This window comes from Thamnophis sirtalis, unplaced genomic scaffold (genome assembly GCF_051295495.1).
Source record: "Thamnophis sirtalis isolate CommonGarterSnake01/CBP01778 unplaced genomic scaffold, rThaSir2_p1.2 scaffold_12, whole genome shotgun sequence".
NCBI classification, from domain to species: domain Eukaryota; kingdom Metazoa; phylum Chordata; class Lepidosauria; order Squamata; family Natricidae; genus Thamnophis; species Thamnophis sirtalis.
In genome coordinates, this window is record NW_028261392.1 from 62,415,016 (window position 1) to 62,434,996 (window position 19,981).

The following is a 19,981-nucleotide window of genomic DNA, read 5'->3' on the forward strand; positions in this document are numbered from 1 at the left end:
ATTAAAGGGTCGCGGCATTGGGAAGGTTGAGAACCACTGCTCCAGAGCATCTTATACTCCGAAAAATACTGTAATTCTTTTTAATTTTCTAAGAATGAAGACATTAGTTATCCCGCTAAATATTGTGTCACCTATAAATCTGTTAAGCATCCTCTTTTCCTTCAAAATAAAATACGATTAAAAATCCCATTCAATTCCTCCAATTTGGTAAAGAATGACTGATGAGCATTTTTTAAGTCTGATTTTTGAGCCAGCCTTATATCTACAAGGGATGATATCCTCGTCCGTAATGTAGACAGTCCTTATCGCAGCTTTACAAATTAGGACTATTTCTAAGGATGTAGTTTCTCTTTATTTTTTTAAATTTAATATAATGCTCAAGTTTTAAAAGAAAACTTCTATTTGTCCTGAATGTAATATTGCTAATTATAATGTAGTAAAAATAAAATTGATAAGCATAGTAGATTCAATGATGAATTGTTTTTAATTTTTTCCTAAAGCCAGTCTACCTTCATCTTTGAAAGATTACGTTCCTAAATAACAAGATATATGAATATGATGGAAGGGTACAAATAGAATTCAATCCTTTGATTTATTAAATTGCTGATACAGGAAGTTATTAGATTAAAAAAATAAGCTTAAATGCATTCATACTACTTTTCAGTTTTCTCTTTACCTATGAAATGCTTATAAAAGCCACTGTTTTAACAGTATTTATTATACAGCAGTGTTTTTAATAATATAAACTTTTCTCTTGTGCCATAAGACATGGCTAAACCATGATATCCTGCAGCTTCAGTTAACTAGGCTGATGCCTTTAATGTCTTCCAGTGTATTTGCATTTATCTGAAGAGTCAGTTCCTGCATTAGTTTAGAAACGGAATCTTCTCCGTCTCCTGCTGCAGCACATTCCATGGTTTCGTCTGCTGTAGTGCCCAGCTGTTCAGAAGGCTTCATAATTGTCACTCCGTAACCATTGTTACTATAAATATGGTTATTTTTCATTTTTAGTTTAGGAGCAGGGAGGACCTGTTAAAGAATTAACACGTTAATAATTTCAGTCTTTCTCTATTTAGTTATCTATTTAAACATGGACATCATTTCAAATTTTCCAGTCTCTGTCAGTGATATCTGATGCGGAGTGCAACTGAATTCATAAGCTGGGCTTAGGGGAGGCTATTAGTTTAGTGTGTAGTTCGAGTCCAGTCAATTACAAAAAGTAGACCATCACATATGGTTTAGAACAGAAGTGATTTAACTCACAGCTCAAGTGTGGCCTGGAAAATCACTTCACAACTCTTATGCCTTCCCAAGTAGGCAAGCTCAATCATTTTACTTTTGTTTTAAATTCTTTGACAAAATAACTAAATTAGTGGACCACAAAAATGCTGTAGACATAATTTACTTGGATTTCAGTAAAACTTTGATAACATAGTCCATAACCTACTACTTGGCAAGATAGATAAGTGTTGTGGCCCAGCAGGAGCTTTTGGAGTTGCCACCAGACTCCGACAGCGAGGGGCCCTATGAGTCGGCTCTGGAGGACCCTCAACAGGGTTCCGACTCCAAGCAGGGTGCAGAGGCTGGTTGGCCCCAGGAGGCACCTGAGCCTTGGACCAGTGGGGAGGAGACAAGGGAGAGTAAGCCGAACACCAGTAGTGAGTTGTTCCTGGATGCCCAGCATCAAAGAGCTACTAGGCGTCAGGAACAATTACGCAATTATAGGAGGTGATTGCACTTAGCTGGTGGTCATTAGGCTCCTCTCCAGACTATAAAAAGGCTACTTGTGCACACGACCCTCTTCGCAGAAGTCAACACAGGATCGAATGTCGGAGAACTTTGTATGAGCTTGGCAGGATGGATTGCTGCCAAGCCTTATCTGTGTTTATTACTGCCCAAACCTGTCTGTGTCGGGTTGCTGCCAAGGACCTGTTTGTCTGTTAATTAAATGCCGTAATTTATCTCTGGCTCGGAGTGTGCTTTGGTGTGGAACGAGGGGGGTCAGAACAGATAAGTATGGGTTAGACAGCATCACCACCAGAGGGATTTGTAACTGATGGAACTTACAGTGGGGGGAGCATGCAGTGGGGTACCCCAAGGTTCTGTTTTAGGCCCACTACCCTTCAATATCTTCATAAACAATTTAGATGAGGGAATAGAAGAGGAACCTCCAAGGTCCCTTCCAACTCTTATTTTGATTTTTGTGAACTAGGGAGGTGCTAAGGAAGAAAATAGGTACATTAAACCAGCTACCTCACACAAGTCTAAAAATATTGGCTTATTTGTTCTTCACATTAGCAATGTGCCTGAGGCAGAAAGAGCAACCATTTGAAAAAACCTTCATTATTGAAATCTGCAAATGAAGTTTAATAAAAAAGCAAATTGAAAGTTGAAACAATTGGCTGATTCTACTATGTGAGCAACAGTTTGAGTGACAATCCTCTGTCAGCAATGATTTTACCTTTATGTTAATTCCACCAAGACTACCCCGTGAAGAATCACTCATTCTGAAGTTATTGCAATGGTGAATTTTGTTATCCTCCAAGGTAGCCACACTTCCTGGATATAACTCAACACCAGCTCCCTGAGTATAAAAACAAATTTTAATGTAGCAGTGATGAATAAAATTTCTAAGTAGTTCATTGCAAAGGAAAATGAGATCTGGTTAGTCAGAAGAAAATGGAGACAAACTTGTCCTTTAATAAAACCCCAAATAGTCATGATCAAAACAAAAAGGAAATCAAAATAGAGTTTTCTTTTTAAAGATGCAATAGCAAAATGTAACTAAATAAATCATAGATGTAAAATGTCCATAACTCGTGCTCTTTATCTTTCCTTATATATTTAGTTCAACAAATAACTTTTTGAGAGTTGGTTGAATCGTACTTAAATCATACTATGTCATAATTAATGATTTACACACCCACAATATACACAAACAACTCATTTTCTATTACGTTTAATGCACTCAGGTTTAAACCCACAGGTGATGAAAATCAATAGCAGTTTCCAATCATGATGTAGTAGCAAACTACAGCTGTGTGAAAAAGTTCTGCAAACTTTACGGTTTACATTTTTTGGATAGGCCAATTGATTTTATGATATTTTATGCTAACTGCTATACAAATAGTTATATTTAAATAAATACTGGTGTTTTTAAGTGAAAAGCATAAGATTTTTGCAATTAGGTGCTGTTTGGATGGGGATTGTGAATTATCTTGCATGCTTACAATGACTTTGAAAACAGATGAACTGATGCATACCCAGTGATGGCATACGTGTTGCAATTACTAAGGCCGATGCTAGTGTTTTGTTAACACTTTTATTGTTTGTGGCCCTGAAAAGGACCGTTTAGGTAACCAAACATGGTTACTAATATGAAATTGGCCAGCCCTTATTGCTTATCACCAGGCGGCATCGCTTCGGCATAGACTATATAAGCCTTTGCACGTGATCTTTGGTGACAATGTGGTGCCAGGCTGCAATAATGGATTCAATCAGCTCCTGCTTGGTGTTCGGATGCTTCTTGCTTGTTTCGTAACCAAACTTGACCCACAAGTTCTCAATTGGGTTCAAATCTGGGCTCTGAGCTGGCCAATCCAGGAGTCGAACACCATGCTTCTTCATCCACTGCTAGACGGACTTGGCTCGATGACAAGGAGTGTTGTCATCCTGGAAGTAAAAGTCCTTCCCTACAAGTTGCTGAGCTGAAGGAAGCATGGTCTTTCCCAGGACTTCAACATCCTGCTTGGAATTCATGATTCCCTGCACGATTTGTATCCAACCAATTCCAGAAGCAGCGATACAGATACAGATCATCACATGCAATGGATGCTTCAGATAGATTTAGGTAGTACGGCCCAAATTCTTCAGCTGGAAATCTGACATACTTATTGCACTGATTCCCAGTCAAGTAGAAATTGCTCTCGTCACTGAAGATGACCTTGGCCCACTGTTCGTTGGTCCACTTGGCATACTTCTAGGCCCACGCAGGTCGACGGGAGCAGTGAGCAAAAGTTTACTTCGAGCCCTGCAGCCTTTTGAGTGCTGTGGCAAGCAGTCTGCAACGCACTGTGCTTGTGCACACTTTAACATCACGTTTTACCCCAAATTCTTGTAATCTGAGGTGAGGCGAGTATCCTGTCAGCCATTGAAATGCGTTGCAGAGCCCGATCCTGCCGTTTTGTCGACTTTCTTGATCTTCCAGAGTGGAGCCTGTCATCAACTGAATCAGTAATTTGGTATTTTTCAAGCACTCTGCTCACTGTGGTGCGATGGCATTTCACTCTCTTGGCTATTTCTGTACAGGAGTAACTTTTCATGAAGTATAACGATGTGATGCCACTGCTCAGTACTGGTGAAAACAAAGGCCTTCATCCTCGCCCGCAGCCAGAGTTAAATTAAATTTCTTGATGCTTTTCATACCTATTTATAGTCAGAGAGTATGACAACATTGATTGGCTCATAGATTTAGCCTCTGTGCATTTTGATTGGTTAGTCAAAGCTCGCTACTATTGGCTACTTTCGAGCCTAACATTCTCAAAAATTCAAGTTGTTTGTTTTAGCACATAAACTCACTCAAAACCTTAAAAAGACTTTGATTCTAGTGATGGGTAAAATATTTAATAATTAAGGATCAAGTGACTAGCTTATTGCATTAGAAAACTGGAGGTCAGTCAACAATCAATATTTACATTAAATCTAAAAAAGAGGTATCAATTAAGACTGCCTTTGGAATCTGTCTTGAACCTTACAAGTTTCATATTTTTGAAAGGATTTGAGAATGGCCAAGAGATTACATTAAAAATTTGGCTGGAAGGCAACTGAAATCTCAGGGCTACCAGATTGCAACTGCAAAAATGATGGTTATTAGATGGCAACAAAAATTAAATGTTTGCATTGCCCCTATCTCCCTTCTAACGTACAGGTATAGGTTATTGCTCAACCTTAGTAAATGTTTTACATTCATGCATTCATGCTGTATCTTGAATGAACTAAAAGCGAATATACCTGTGCTCCAGTAATTTCACTGTTTGTAATTGTCAATGAAGCCCCGACGAGTACACAGACACCAGTTCCTTCACACTTCAATATACAATTCTCCACAATTGTGTGTCCAGATTCAACTACAATAATTCCATCAACAGTCCCTTGCTGAAGCAAGGTAATATTCATGAATTTGACATTTTTAGCCCTAGATACTACAAAACTCTCATTAGCAGGTTCTGAAACTATCACAATTTCCTCCGGTTTTCCAACTCCTGAAGGAGAAAATGACATTAAAAAGCAACTTAGTATTTTAACACATCCAACAGTGAAAGCAAAATTATAATTCTATTTTATTGTTTTCAGAAATATTATATCTTTTATGGTTTTACAGTTTTTATAAGTAAGCCATTGTAGGGTTGCCTTGAGGCAAGATTGGGCAACAAACAAATCTAATGCATCAAAAGGATGGATGGATGGATAAGATATAGATCAGGGCTTTCAAACCTGTGGCCCATGGCCCGATGCATCACGTGCTGGCCACGCCCGGTTTAGTGAAGGGGGGAAAGTCCCAATACATCACGTGACACCACTGTGATGACACAGGTTTGTCACCCCTGATTTTATATATATATATATATATATATATATATATATATATATATATATATATATATATATATATATATATATATATATATATATATATATATATATATATATATATATATATATATATATATATATATATATATATATATATATATATATATATATATATATATATATATATATATATATATATATATATAGTTGTATTTGTGCTGATAAATAAAGGGAGACTAGTATAGATCTATTTCAAGCTATTTAGCTCTCATCAGCTCGCCATACGCTTACTGGGATTAGAACCTGTGCTAATCCCAGTAAGGGTATGGCTAGCTGATGAGAGCTAAATAGCTTGAAATAGATCTATACTAGTCTCCCTTTATTTATTTATCAGCACAAATACAATAAAATGTAACAAAAAGGCAACAGTAAAAATATTGGGTTTCTGCCTGGATGGTCTCTTGTGACGAGCCGAAGGACAGAGAAGGGAAGTAGTGATCTTCCTCCCATATTTGGGCATACCGGGGGTTGTAAAAGAAATCTAATATATTATATATATATATATGATTATAGATATGCTATAGATGACAGAAAAACAGGTAGGAATAAGGACTGTTTCTAAGTTTTTGACGAACTCTTAACATCGTATTTCATAAATAACAAATATGAAGTGTATAGTAGTGCTAAAGTTGTACAATTTTAAAAAATGCAATCTTATGAGAACATGCACAGACTGATGCAATAGCAATTCCTTGCCTGATTTAACAATCCAGGGTGCACATATGCTAATCAAATATAATCAGCAGCAATAGTCATGATACCTTAAGCTCATTTAAGCCAGACTCAAAGTGGTGGTATTGGGGAAGTTGAGGTGAATCTCAGAATAGTTCCCTCAATAATTTTGGCTATTCAAATGGTTTCAATATATTGTGTATATATATGCAATTACTTTAAGCATGCATTAAGAAGCTTTGACAGAGTAAAATGAGAAATGTTTTCATATTTAAATAAGTCTCTGAAAAATTTACAAACCAAGGCAAATTGTTCTATCCAACATTTTCTTTCACCTCAACAGAAAATTACAATATTCTTTCCATTAGGCAACTTTAAATGCAAAAAAGAGAGAAAGTATACTAATGCCTTTAATAATAATATCTTCAGTTAACATGGACAGGTTTGCTGCTTTATATTCTCCAGGGAAAATAAGCACATTATCACCACTATAACAGCGGTCCAAAGCTATGTTTAGGTTCTCATTCTTTTGAACAACTCTATCAGAGGATAATTCTTTAGCCTAGAGATATGAAAGAGGAAAAAAATAACATTTGAGAATTAGTATGTATGTTTCTTCATCCTCCCAAGGTTGGTAAATTGAGGACCCAGATTGTTTGCACCAATATGTTGACTGTAAACCGCTTAAAGCAGGGATGGCAAACCTTTTTCGTCTCAGGTGCCAAAAGCACATGCGCCCTATTGCATGCGCTTGCATGCCGACACCCATAATTTAATGCCCCCTATGCTTTGCCCCCTGCGCATGTGTGTGACCTCCCCCCTGCTGCCCCACGCATGGCTTTCTTGGAGCCGGAGAGGGTGAAAATGGTCTCCCCTGCCCCCCAAAGGCTGGAAACGGCCCGTTTTCCGACTACCGGTAGGCCCGATAGGTCTGTTTTTCGCCCTCCCCAGGCTCTAGAGGCTTTCTAGGAGCCTGGAGCGGGCAAAAAACGGCCCAACATGCAAATTCGAAGACTTCCAGTTTCCGTGCTGGGTCGTTTTTTGCCCTCCCCGGGCTTCAGGAGGCTTCCCTGCAGGGAGCCTCGATCAGAGGGTGAAAAATGGCCAAAAATCAAGGCCAAAAATCAAGGCCAAAAATCAGCTGGCCAGCGCACTGGAGCTGACAGGGCAACGCCTCACGTGCCCTCAGAAATGGCTCCGCTTGCCCCCTGTGGCACACTTGCCATAGGTTCACCATCTCGGGCTTGGAGAATGCTGTACAGCTCCATGAAGCAATATATAAGTACTATTGTTATTGCTATTTACTCTTTTAGTCACCTTAATACTAGTGTTTGCAAAGTTTTATTAAGACAATTCTTCCATGCAAGAACTCTTCTGCTAAGGTTCGTGAAGTATCTATATAATAGCATTTAATCCTGTTGTCCAGACTTTTGTATAACTACAGCAAGCCTGCAACTATCATCTTTTTATTATGGCATTGAAAAATACATTAAAACAGAGCAAATATCTTCCCAATGACTCGAAAGAATAATCTTAATGCCAAATTATACTTCTTTGTATAATTACACATTATACAAAAGGCTTCTGCTAGTGAATGTAGCATTAAGGAACATCTATCAACCACTTGAACATTTCTTACCACTTCTGCTGTCACTGTTTTTGCAACAATGTAAGTTACAATTTCCCCATCGTGTCTGTGTCCTTTTCTACGCTTCAGGATCCTTGGGGCCAAGGGGCCATGAGCTCTAAAATTAGAAATAAATTCTATCACAATTAACTTTAGATCTGTGGTTCCCCATCAATCATATCCATAATTACAGGGTAGACAAGTGGAATACAGAAAAAGGCTTTAATTAGCTCTTTTTAAAAAATCTAATATGTTTTAAATATAAATATGCACCACTTGAGGGGGAAAAAGGCTTTTTGCTTCCGTCATAGTAACCTGAAATTCTTTGATATACTTAAAGTCAGAGAAATCCACTTCAGAAAACACATCTCAGATATATGTGAAGAAATTAAATCCTATTTTCTTTTGAAAAAATAATTGTTTTTAACACTCAAAATTTAAACTGTGGCTTAAATAACATTTGAAACCACTTAACTATTCTAAAAATGATTTAAAATTATTAGCAAGGCTTATTTGTGTAAGATATTCTGAAGGGCAAATTATTATTTAAATGGGAAGCTATTAGAATTAATTACTGAACTGGGGATGCAATTAGCAAGAGATTTTAGAATGTTTTCTTTCTGTAATCAATTTTACACAATTTATTTAAGTATAAAAAGTTTGCTTTTTAAGAAATATGAAAAACAAAATCTGCTATTAATTTCCAAGTTAAATTAGCTTACATATTTTTAAATGAGTTTAATTTTTAAAACGTAGTGTGAAATTCAGGGAAATAACATTTATTCACAAAATACATTGAATTAGGACTGTATAACAGTAAACAGAGTAATTTTTTTAATATGCAGAATTAAATGTATTTAATTTTTTTATTACTCGTTATGTTCTAATGTTTAATTTGAGCAAATAAAGGCAAAAACTCCTGGAACAATATTTTAATAAATTCCATTTAAAATAAATTTGCACTTATCAAAGGATAGTCTATTATTACTTATGAAAATACTACGGTAGTATTTTAAAAATGTATTAACAGATATCATTGTTTCTTAGGAGGTTGCCTCTTTCCACATTAACAGAACTGGCATTTGAAACATTTATTTATGGGATGGGACTTACTAAGATGGACAAAATCAAGCTGACTGGTACTAGCTTGGATTTTTATCAAACAATGAATAGATACAAATGATTAGAATTTAAAACTGATGTAGTATAAACAGAACTAGCATTAGATACATTAGAACTAGCTTATAAAATGATACTCTTAGCATTTCTACAATAAATCATAAGTTCTTTTATTATTGCATCCCTGTTTATCTCAAGCTTGCCTGAAAAAAGCCTAAATGTTTGTCTCACTGATTTTAATGGAAATTTCATTGAATAAATAAAAATTACAATACATTGAATCAATCCTTTATTAGCATAAATGGGAATTATAAACACTGAATTCAATGGAACTTATTTTTGAAAAAATATGTAAATAGCATTAAAGAATTCGCAAATTTACTAAAAAATAAAATTGTGTTGACAATTATCAAATAAAAATTGGATAACACAACAAATGAAATTACCTTAAACGTAAATCTTCCCATATTTTCAACAGGCCGCATAGCATTATTAATTCATAATATTTTTTCCAACATTCAACAGCTTCTTCTGCTGTGGGCTCTTCCTTGACGTTACTTTGGTACTGAATTAATTCCAAATGCATGCTCTTGTATTTTTCCAAATTTCTTTTAAAGCGATGGGCAATTGGAGCTGGAATAATTCCATTCTGAATATCACACCAACTAAAAAAAAAAATTTAAAACAAACAGAAATTTAACTTTTGAAAACGCATATCAAAAAATCAATTGTATAACTGGTAATAAGGTGATGACTATGGGTTGGAATACTACAGTGCAATCCCCAATCCAACTCTCAAGTGTACGTTTGAATCCCTCTATGCCTGCGAGTAAAACTGTATAATTGCAACTTGAATGTGTGAAGAGGTTGTTGTTCCAGTAGGTCCTGCAGGTTGAGATAGCAATAGCAATTAAGACTTATATACCGCTTCACTGTGCTTTACATCATTCTCTTAGCGGTTTACAGAGTTAGCATGTATGCCCCCAACAATTTGGATCCTCATTTTATTGATCTTGGAAGGATGGAAGGCTGAGTTAATCTTGAGCCGGCCGGAATCGAACTCCTAGCAGTGAACAGTGAGTTAGCTTGCAATACTGCATTCCAATTATTGTGCCATCACAGATGCTTAAATGTTCTCTCATGTTTTGGATTATTTGTCAGATATAAATCGGATGATTCTGTGTTTATATGTACAGGTAGTTTGACTTTGGTATAGTAATGTTGTTATATTTTAACCAGATTTATCAATGTTGGATAATTCTAAGTGTTATCAGTGACTGAAGTAAAATATAAACTTAGTGAACAAATAAAAATAAATTGAAGATATTCACACAGGCTGCTTTACTATGAAAAAGGTTAATCTTTAATGGGGATGTCAGAGAGTATGTATATTTTGGTAAGAAAACATTTTAATATGAACGCTTCTAGCACTACTCCAACTATGTTAAAATTCTGTCTTAATATTTCATTTCCTGTTGGTGAGAATTAAGTCTACTTAATTCTACTTATGTCTACTTACATTTTAATTCTCTCTTCCATTAATGCAGCATAGGTCTCACTATTTTCATCATCATCCCAATCTCTCCAAAGGAAGTCATAGAAAAATCTAAGTAAAAACCATAGCGATATTACATTTATATTTTAATGTTCTATAAAAAGGGTGCAGGGAGTGAAAAACAGAAAAAAGTATTTTAAAATATAGCCTTTGTTGTAATTTTTGTTGTAATATTTTCAGAACAGTATTTATACATTGACCCCTTTCATTTATCTCATTATTTATGCTATAGTATGGTAGATGGTGCATATTACGTTGTTCATTTCACAACTGAATCATTTTATTACCAGTTTTTTTATCTTACAATCTACTTCACCAAATGTGAATCTCTCTATATATATTTGTGTGTGTGTGTGTGTGTGTGTGTGTGTGTGTGTGTGTGTATGTGTATGTGTGTATGTATGTTTTGAGCTATTCTTAAAATATTCTTAATTATTTTAAATTGGGGAATAACATCAACATACTATAGTTTATTTGGACCTCAGCAGAAACTTTTAGAGAGTACCTCATAATGTTTAATAAAATATAAACAAGGTCTAAATAGTTCCATCAGCTGAAAGGCAAAACTGAGTGGATTGCTAAATGGCTCTGTACCAGAGGTGGGTTGCTGACGGTTCGGCCCGGATTGCCCGAACCAATAGTAGCAGCGGTGGGAGGCTCCACCCACCCACCCGGAAGCACAAGTGGGCACAGGAGCACGTCCGAACCAGTAGTAAAAAAAATAGCAACCCACCTCTGCTCTGTCCTATTCAACTTTGTTTTATCAACACCTTCTTTCAAGAATTTCAGAGACTTATCCAGAATACAGATGACATAAAGTTGAAAGGGGCATTAATACTTTAGATCAGAAAGGATTTTAAAAGATCTAAGCAATAGGATGAAATGAACAGGATGGATTCTAATGTAAAGATAATGCCATGGATGGAGAGAGAGAAAATCCTTAATACCAAAGCAAGAGGAAATATTGGTTAAATGCAATAAATGCAATAAATGAAGCAGGTAGACAGAGAATACACATACAGCAATTTATATCAGTTTCAGAAAGGGAATGGGTAAAGCATAAGCAGACTTGCACAATTGTATTACTGTAATCAAGCTTTAAAAAAAAACATCTTAGCTTGGAAGTATTTCTTGGTGTGATTTACATTTTAGATCTGATATTGAGAGAAACTGCATCTAGGTATGAAAGTGTAAGGCATAGGTATAGGAAAAGAGAAACCAGGTCGGGAAGCAGTACATGTGAAAGGGAGCTGTGTGTCCTAATAAAACCACAAATTAAACATGAACCACAGTGTAATGTAGCTTCTAAATAAGCAAATGGGGTACAATACTAGGATTATGGACTCCAGATCATGAGTAGAAATTATTCTACTATACTCTGCCCTGCTCAGATTTCATTTAGAATACTGTGTATAATTTTATTTATTAAATTTATGCATTACAGTTCAAAAAGGAAGTGACTAGTTCACAGTAGCCATCAATAATACACAACAGAAGCAATATCAACATTTAGTAGAATTAAATCATTAAAAATATTAAGAGCACTGTGTTCCAGTAAAGTATTCTTTTTTATTGTTTATCTATCCATCGCAGTACTGTTGATTGCTAATAAATCTCCAAAATTTAAAATAGATGTTAGGGCCAACTTTATATGCTCTGTGGTCGTTACTGATTTCTTTCCCAACTTGAAGAGTTATGAAATAAATGTTCATAATATCTGAATCTTAATGAAATGTTAGCTTTAAAACCAACATATTAAGTATAAAACAGATTAACATCAACTTAACACCATCCTAATATAATAAGAAACATATTGAAAATTCATACCTCACAATTTCTAAAGCTTTGGCTATATCAAACACTACACTATCCTGTCCCTCAATAGGATATACTTCTAACAGGGGCACACAATAGTCCATTTCTTCTAATATTTCATCAACTAACTGTTTTGGAATATTTGCAATGTTAGAGGAAAAAGGTTCAGCTATAGATATGGAAACATTGAAATTAGCTGAAGGATTGCTGGGCAGTTTACAAGTTACCTAGAATGTAAAACAGAAATGAAACAATTATAAAATATAAGTGACATTGAAACTTCTATACTTACTAAATCTTTTGATTTTTATAATATAGAAACCGAATTCAGGGCAGTCATATATTTGAAGGATATAGTAGTTCTTTCATTATTTTACATCACTGCTAAAGAAATATGAATCTGCCCTGGCCACCTCCCCTTATCCTGGTTGAAGACAATTCAATATTTGTGGTACACAAGATCATTGTTCGAAGTTTTTCCGTGCTTTCACAAACAAATTTCATTCACATGTATACAATATTGCCAAAAATATTGTCCACTCAGCATGTAACCGCAGCATATATCAATCTTTAAGGTAGTAGGAATGATTTTCCTAATCTAAGCATAAGGAGCAACCTTTTGAAAGACTGAAGTCTGAAACATAAGATGATGATGAGATATTCCTTTTAAATATCCCCCCATATCACAGTTTGCTATTTATAAAAACCTCTATTAGTATCAATAAATCGGTTTGGATATTGCAATATGAAACCAGAAAGCCCTTTATATCCAATCAACTACTCATCAGAGACGAGTTGGGTTTCTGGGAAGAAAAAGGTAGCAGAGCAGATGTGAAGCCCCAGAGAACATATCCAACTTATAGGTGGGAAGATCTTATGCCTGGAAAAGCTCTACCTATTGTATTGGTATTCAATAACATGTAAGCCATTCTACACACTAATTATTTAAGCTACAAAAACTTTTAAAATGTGCTATAATCAAAATTCACTATGTCTGATCCAGTCAATATCTATGGATTGGATTAAAAAAGAAGACCATTGTGTCTGGTTGGCAGAAGTTATGCAAGCTATTGACAGTCTTTTTGATGATAGCTGTATTAGAAAGCTGTAAAATATTAAAATATATATAATTACCTCGACAAGCACCCCAATAAAAGGTATGGGAATTTCTTCAGAATTGACAAAAAAAAGTTCTGGGTTGGTTTTCCAAATTCCAAGCCACTTTTCCTTCATCTTCAGTTTTCCTACAAGATACTTACTCACAGCTCCATTGGCATCTTCTGCCTTTTAAGTAACAGAAACATATACACACGTAATATATATATATAATATCCAAATTAGCACTTTCATTCAATGTTAGATCTGTATTTGTCAGATGCCGCGAACTGCAAGATGGGCAGAAAATAAATTTATTAATAAGACCATTGCATTGACAAATTCACCATCAGTCGGTTGAAAAAGGCAGCTTATATAAACAAAAAAAAGAAAGGGAGTCTTCACTAATGAGTTCTTCTCATAATTCTGTTCTTTTTATTCTTATGCTTTTCTTATCTGAGATTTGAGGTATTGTGGTAAGAGCTTAGAGAAGAAAGTTGTAGTAATGCATTCAGACCTTCCTCAATCAGTGCCATGACAGGTGAATATTTTTACCATCAGTTGCTGATGCATTGAAACCAACCATTTTGTTTATCAATCACTAAGTATGGAAAACCAGGACAGCGTCAGTAAGCAGTGAGTCAGAGCAGAATCAATGTCACCGGGATAAGGACTAGCAAAAGGAGCAGCTCATTTCATGCTTTTGAGTTTATTGCTGTCTAAAGGGTGGGCAGTCAGCACTTTAATGTGGAGAAAATCCTGTGGATAATACATTTTAAACAAGCCTGACTTGTGTTTAGTATAACTGATTCAATATACTAAAGAGTAGTAGTAGAATTAGAATAGAATAACGGAGTTGGAAGTGTCCTTGAAGGTCTTCTAGTCCAACCCCTTTCTTATAAAGTAGGACGTAAAGTGAGATTTGGACATTAAGTGTGAAATCTACTTGGTCAGGCTGGACAGCCTCTCAGGGCCCCTTTACTTCTATATTAAAAGCCACATAGACAGAGTTGGAGCTTGCAAAAGAACAGGAAGCCAGTGCCTAACCACATGATGTTCTAGCCAACGTCCCTATGTCAAAATTCCGAATTCCATCAGCCAGCCAGTGTAGACTGGCAACTACTCGGAGGAGAGCCTTCTCGGTGGCTGCTCCGACCCTCTGGAACGAACTCCCCGTGGAGATCCGGACCCTCACCACCCTCCAGACCTTCCGCGCCGCACTTAAAATCTGGCTATCCCGGCTGGCCTGGGTTTAAAGATTCTAACCCCTACTCGAATTGTATGACTGTTGAGTTCTTAAATGATGTAATGTTTTTATGTTGTAAATTGTTTGTCCTTCCCCCACCCCTTTTGAACTGTGAGCCGCCCTGAGTACCCCCAGGGAAAAGGGCAGCATACAAATAAAGTGAACTGAACTGAACTGAAAACCTATGCCAAAAGTCCAAGGTTCAATTAAAGTTCATTAATGACACGTACTCAGTACCTATAACAAAAGTAAGACCCTATCTCCTTATAAGGCTTCCTCCTCAAGGTAACCACTAAGAAAAGAGTTAAGTATTTCCGTGTTATGCTGCCTTTGAGAATGTATAAGAACGCGTGCGTCAATAATGAAAGTTGTTCAGAACTTTCAATGCTAGCCATGGGCTAACTTTCTGAACCTGGCTGCCAAATAAACTCTTCCTGTATCCTGAGAAGTCTAAAGCCTGTCATTTTCTGCAACACTTAGGCAGGAAACCCTAAACCACTTCAGACAAATGGATATCCAACGTCTTAAAAACATCCAGTGTTGGAACACTTACAACTTCTGGAGGCAAGTTGTTCCATTGATTAGAGTAGAGTAGAGTAGAGTAGAGTAATTTATTTATATGCCGCCCTTTTCCCTGGGGGGACTCAGGGCGGCTTACAACTCGAAAAGGGAGGGAAACAGACAATTGACACATGACAATACATCATTAAAAGCACAACATTCATACTATTCGGGTGGATTAATTACAGCGGGACTGCATCTCTTTTTGAGAATCAAATTCAAACATATCCAAAAGGCTTAAGGGATTCTCTGATACAGAACACTTTTTAGCCACCATATACTGATATATCTGATATGTCTTATCTGGGAGGGAGGGGGGGGGGGCAAGCTTTATCTTTTTGTTAATTTTAAGATTATTGTTAATTTTAATCGAATTTTCAAAATGTTATTGTTTAATCTTAATCAGGTTTGTTTTTTGGATATTCTATTTTTTTTTAAACTTTTGTAATATGTTTTTTTTAATGTACGCCACCCTGAGTCCTTGGGAGAAGGGCGGCATATAAATCCAATAAATCAAACCATCTATAGTGATCCATATTCTAACCCTAACAAACTGTTTTATGTTTTAATATTCAGAAGCCATCATTGCAAAATATGCCAGTGATAAACTTTACCAGGACTAGGTGGTTCATTTCAAACATGCCAATTAGGGATGCTACCTTCCCACTTAATTTCTGGGATGACATTTCCATGGTGGCGCCTTCCTATCTAATGCACTCTCTCTCTCTCAGCCTCACAACAACCACGTCTCCCTCTTTTTCTCTCTCTCTCATGCACACACTCACAAACGTTCAGAAAATGAACATTTTAAAAAAAAAAAACACTCCTTGTGTACGTTCCTCTGGAAGAACACAGTTAGAAATAGGCAAGCTCCAACCTTGGCCATTTGAAGGCTTGTGGACTTCAACTCCCAGAATTCCTCAGCCAGCTTCCATTTGAAGACTTGTGGACTTCAACTCCCAGAATTCCTCAGCCAGCTTTGCTGGCTGAGGAATTCTGGGAGTTGAAGTCCACAAGTCTTCAAGTGACCAAGGTTGGAGATCGCTGGCATATGTACAATCAATGGATCCTTTCGAAGAAGTCCAGAAATCTCCCACCGTCACACGAGCGCAGAGGGGAAGCTTCACCGGCTCCCGACCCACCTTGCAACCCTTCAAGAGGTCGTCGCAATACAGCGCCACCTTCTCCCGGCCGCTCAGCGCTCCCAGGTACGACGGGAATTCTCTCGGCAGGGGCCCGGCTTCTTCCTCGCCCGCGCGGTCTTCTTCCCCGCCGAGACGAAAGAGGCGGTGGCCCTTCGCCTTCCGAGGCGGGCTCTCCAATGAGACCGGAGACGTGCCGGCAGCAGCAGCGGCAGCAGCAGCTCCTTCTTCTTCTTCTTCGGCTGCGCTTTGCTTCTGTGGATGGTCCGAAGCGCTCGACGCCATTTCCCCGCCGCTTTCTCGCGCCTTTTTTTTTTTTTTTGTGGCGCGCGGCCGCCACGAGGACGTCACGCCGTTCGCTCGGCTAGAGCTAATTATTGGGCAACAAACAGCGCGTCGACGCGCGCCAGCCAATCGGAACAGCGTGGAGGCGCGCGGCAGCCAATCAGAATAGGCGTGAAGGCGCGCGCCCAAAGTCGCCAAAAGTGGCGGTTAGCTGTGCGGCCTTCGAACGGTTACTTTGCTTTCGAAGCGGCTATTTTTATTTTATTTTATTTTTATTTCATTTTTATTTTATTTTTATTTTTATTTCATTTTTATTTTTTTATATTTTTTTTAATTTCATTTTATTTTTATTTCTATTTTATTTCTATTTTATTTCTATTTTATTTTTATTTTATTTTATTTTTTTTATTTTATTTATTTTATTTTATTTTTATTTTATTTTTATTTTATTTTTATTTTATTTTTAATTTATTTTTATTTTATTTTTATTTTATTTGAATGTATCCGCCGCCCAAATCCAATAGATTCTGGGCGACTTAACAAAAGTAGAGGGGGAAAAAAAATATCAAGCCACGTTATAAAACCACTAAAAAAGACGGGTAGTTTGGGCTAAAATAGTTTACCCCGCCTCAGATATTGCAAAATTTAATCCGCCAAGACTAACTACCGAAAACAAAACTGTAGAAAGAAACTGTTGGTGCTTATATAAATAGGAAAAAAAATGGAGCAACTGACTAATATTGCTTCAATTTGGAAAACTTTCTAAGGCCGTAACAACTCTTCTTTGAGCTGACCTATATTTTTTATAACTCTTAATTTTTTAAACAAAAAAGCTAACTAAAAAAGATGACAAGAAAAGACACTTATCTAGTTGTTGGCAAATATTCTACAGTATGTCAGTGCACAAAATCTAGGTTGCTACTTGCAAAATCACCTGAAGGTGATGACATCACACAGCTTTATTTTTATTTTTCCTTTCATGCATTTTTTCACAAACTAAAGGGAAATTCCAGGGAAATATTCTGAATAATCCGCATAAAAATAAGCTCCAGTTAAATGGTTATTTTTCTAAATGTGCTTAAGATCAGGCTACATTATTAGAGAATTCAGTCCAGATGTAGCTAATCCCTAGATGGCAGTGGCGTATCGCACTAGAGAGCCTACCTATTGGCACTGAGATTGGCTCATCAATTGTGTCATCAATACTTCTCTTATGCATCTTCATGTGAGATTTCTAATCTTGCTCCGTATGAAGATAATTTCAGAATTTGCTTTGACGCTACTTTTCATGGATAACTTTGTTTTGTTTTTCTGATAGTAAAACTAAACAAACACAAATTTAAAAAAAAGAATGAAAAATAGAAAAGCAGCACAGGTTATTTAGGAAAACAAACGGAGGAATAGAATCCAAAGTTTATTATTTTATTTACTTTATATATCTCAAACAGGTGATTCTGGGTGGCAAACAATCAAAAATGAACCAATTAAGAACACAGTACCAAAATAAAAACATACACGCATACATATATTAGCTGATATTGCAAACCGTAGATGTTCACATAATCAAGAAATGGGGCCCTTCACACACTTGGGACTTTTCCCCATTTTTTTGTCCAGGAGGACTGGCTTTTCGGATATAGACTGCTTTTTAATTGGCAACTCCATTAAGTTAGCTAATTAAGCAGGACTGATTGATGCACTCATGATCTGGCCTTTGGAAGCATATTGTCAATGGGTGATCCTACATCCCTGTCTCTCGGGTCAGCTCGCACCATTGTTCCTGCTTAGGTGAAGACACCTTCCTTCTGCTCTAGCACAACATTAATCCCTTAACATCAGAATTCGTTTCTTTATCACTGTTCAGTCGAGTTATGCTTCTCAGAACTGTAGGCAAATTAGCCAGTGTGAAGTTAAGGCAGAGAAGTGAGAGGTTTCCCAGAAGGCTCCCGTGAAAGGCAGAAAACTTCATGAGAAGGCAGTGCAGGCAAAGATGCTTCAGTAGGAACCGATTCTTAGTGGATCAGAAAAGGTTTGGTCTGTGCTGTATCTGAGCAATTGCATTTGGGAAAAGAGAGAATTCCTTTTGTATAAATCTCTGTGATTTGATTCTCCTCTTCTCCTTAATTTGGAGAGAGTCTGCTTTTGTCTCTGAAGTCCTGGAAAGAGCAATTGGCATGGGATCCGATCAAGGCCAAGATGATGCCTCTTAGAACCACACTAGCGAATCATACAAGTCTATACAGCGAGTTTATAGTTACTTTTCAATTTTATTCTCACTAGCGTCTGATATTTGGAGATATGCTATTTCTGTTCAAAGGAAGTTGGCTTGCATTCCCTCTTCCTTTCAAGACCCGAAGGCAGCTGTCCTATGCATCTCTGTTATCAGGACGGCAAGATAGGTGCCTGTTCAGTCCCCCCTTCCTCACTCGTTAACAGACGACAGGCACACAAACGTAAAAGGGAAGAACTTTATCAGTTCTCGGCTCAGACTGGCTGCGAGCCCAAAAATAAACATAAACAAAGTCTCTGACGAGAAGATACAGAATACAAAACAAAACTCTTACAAAACAATTCACTTCTCCAAGTGTCTCCTTGAATCAGGGTTACAGAAAGCAAATCACTTCTCCAAGTGTCTCCCACAAACAAACCAGGACCGATGAATGCTGAATGAATGAATGAACGTTGACTCCTGCAACCAGGGCGTGGCACCATCCGTCCTTTTATCACCAGAAGACCCACTAACGAGCCCCAGCTGCATTGTTAAACTTGCATCCCGAAAAGACTCACAGGAGACATCTGCTGAGTCACAACAGGTGCCTACTTGGGTACTGAGATACGGATACATACCTCTCTCCTCACGTTCAATAATTATTTTATTTTTGGGAGATGTGAAGTGTCCAGTCCCTGGTGGACTGCCCATTCTGCAGAATCTTGACGATTGCCTCTTCAATCCCTTTTAATTCCAGATGTTCTTTGGGGGATTCTGTCAACAGCCACCTGCTCCACCGTTTTCTGCATACCAGCACTGCAGGAAAATGCCTTTAAGAAGATATAAAACAAATTAGGAAATTACCGGAGCAAAAATTTCCAGTAATAGAATGCTTTCTAAATGTGCAAAGATCACATTAATTGACAAAATAACATTATTTTTAAAATGTGGGACAATCGGGGTGGTGGGTGACAGTTTAGAAAACCTCCCTCAATAGAACCGA

At 37.0% G+C, this 19,981-nt stretch overlaps 1 protein-coding gene across 1 annotated transcript; it reads right to left on the reverse strand.

Moving 5' to 3' along the window:
• Nucleotides 1-573: 573 nt before the first annotated feature.
• SHCBP1L (SHC binding and spindle associated 1 like) lies at nucleotides 574-16,769 on the reverse strand. The gene is made up of 10 exons (XM_087726950.1): nucleotides 16,485-16,769; nucleotides 13,575-13,724; nucleotides 12,453-12,667; nucleotides 10,590-10,676; nucleotides 9,517-9,735; nucleotides 7,964-8,069; nucleotides 6,733-6,886; nucleotides 5,011-5,261; nucleotides 2,462-2,584; nucleotides 574-1,029 (listed from the first exon to the last, which is right to left on the reverse strand). Exons 1-10 carry the CDS (start codon nucleotides 16,767-16,769, stop codon nucleotides 796-798), a joined length of 1,824 nt encoding a protein of 607 aa, XP_087583076.1. The 3' UTR covers nucleotides 574-795.
• Nucleotides 16,770-19,981: the final 3,212 nt, after the last annotated feature.

Bases quoted from the DNA above. Each gene is read 5' to 3' on its own strand.
- SHCBP1L (XM_087726950.1), bottom strand. From the start codon at position 16,769: ATGGCGTCGAGCGCTTCGGACCATCCACAGAAGCAAAGCGCAGCCGAA. The intron at 9,736-10,589 runs GTAAGTAGACAT...TTTTTTTTTTAG, and splicing joins ATGGAAGAGAGAATTAAAAT to TTGGTGTGATATTCAGAATG. The intron at 1,030-2,461 runs GTAAAATCATTG...ATTCTTTAACAG, and splicing joins TTGGTGGAATTAACATAAAG to GTCCTCCCTGCTCCTAAACT.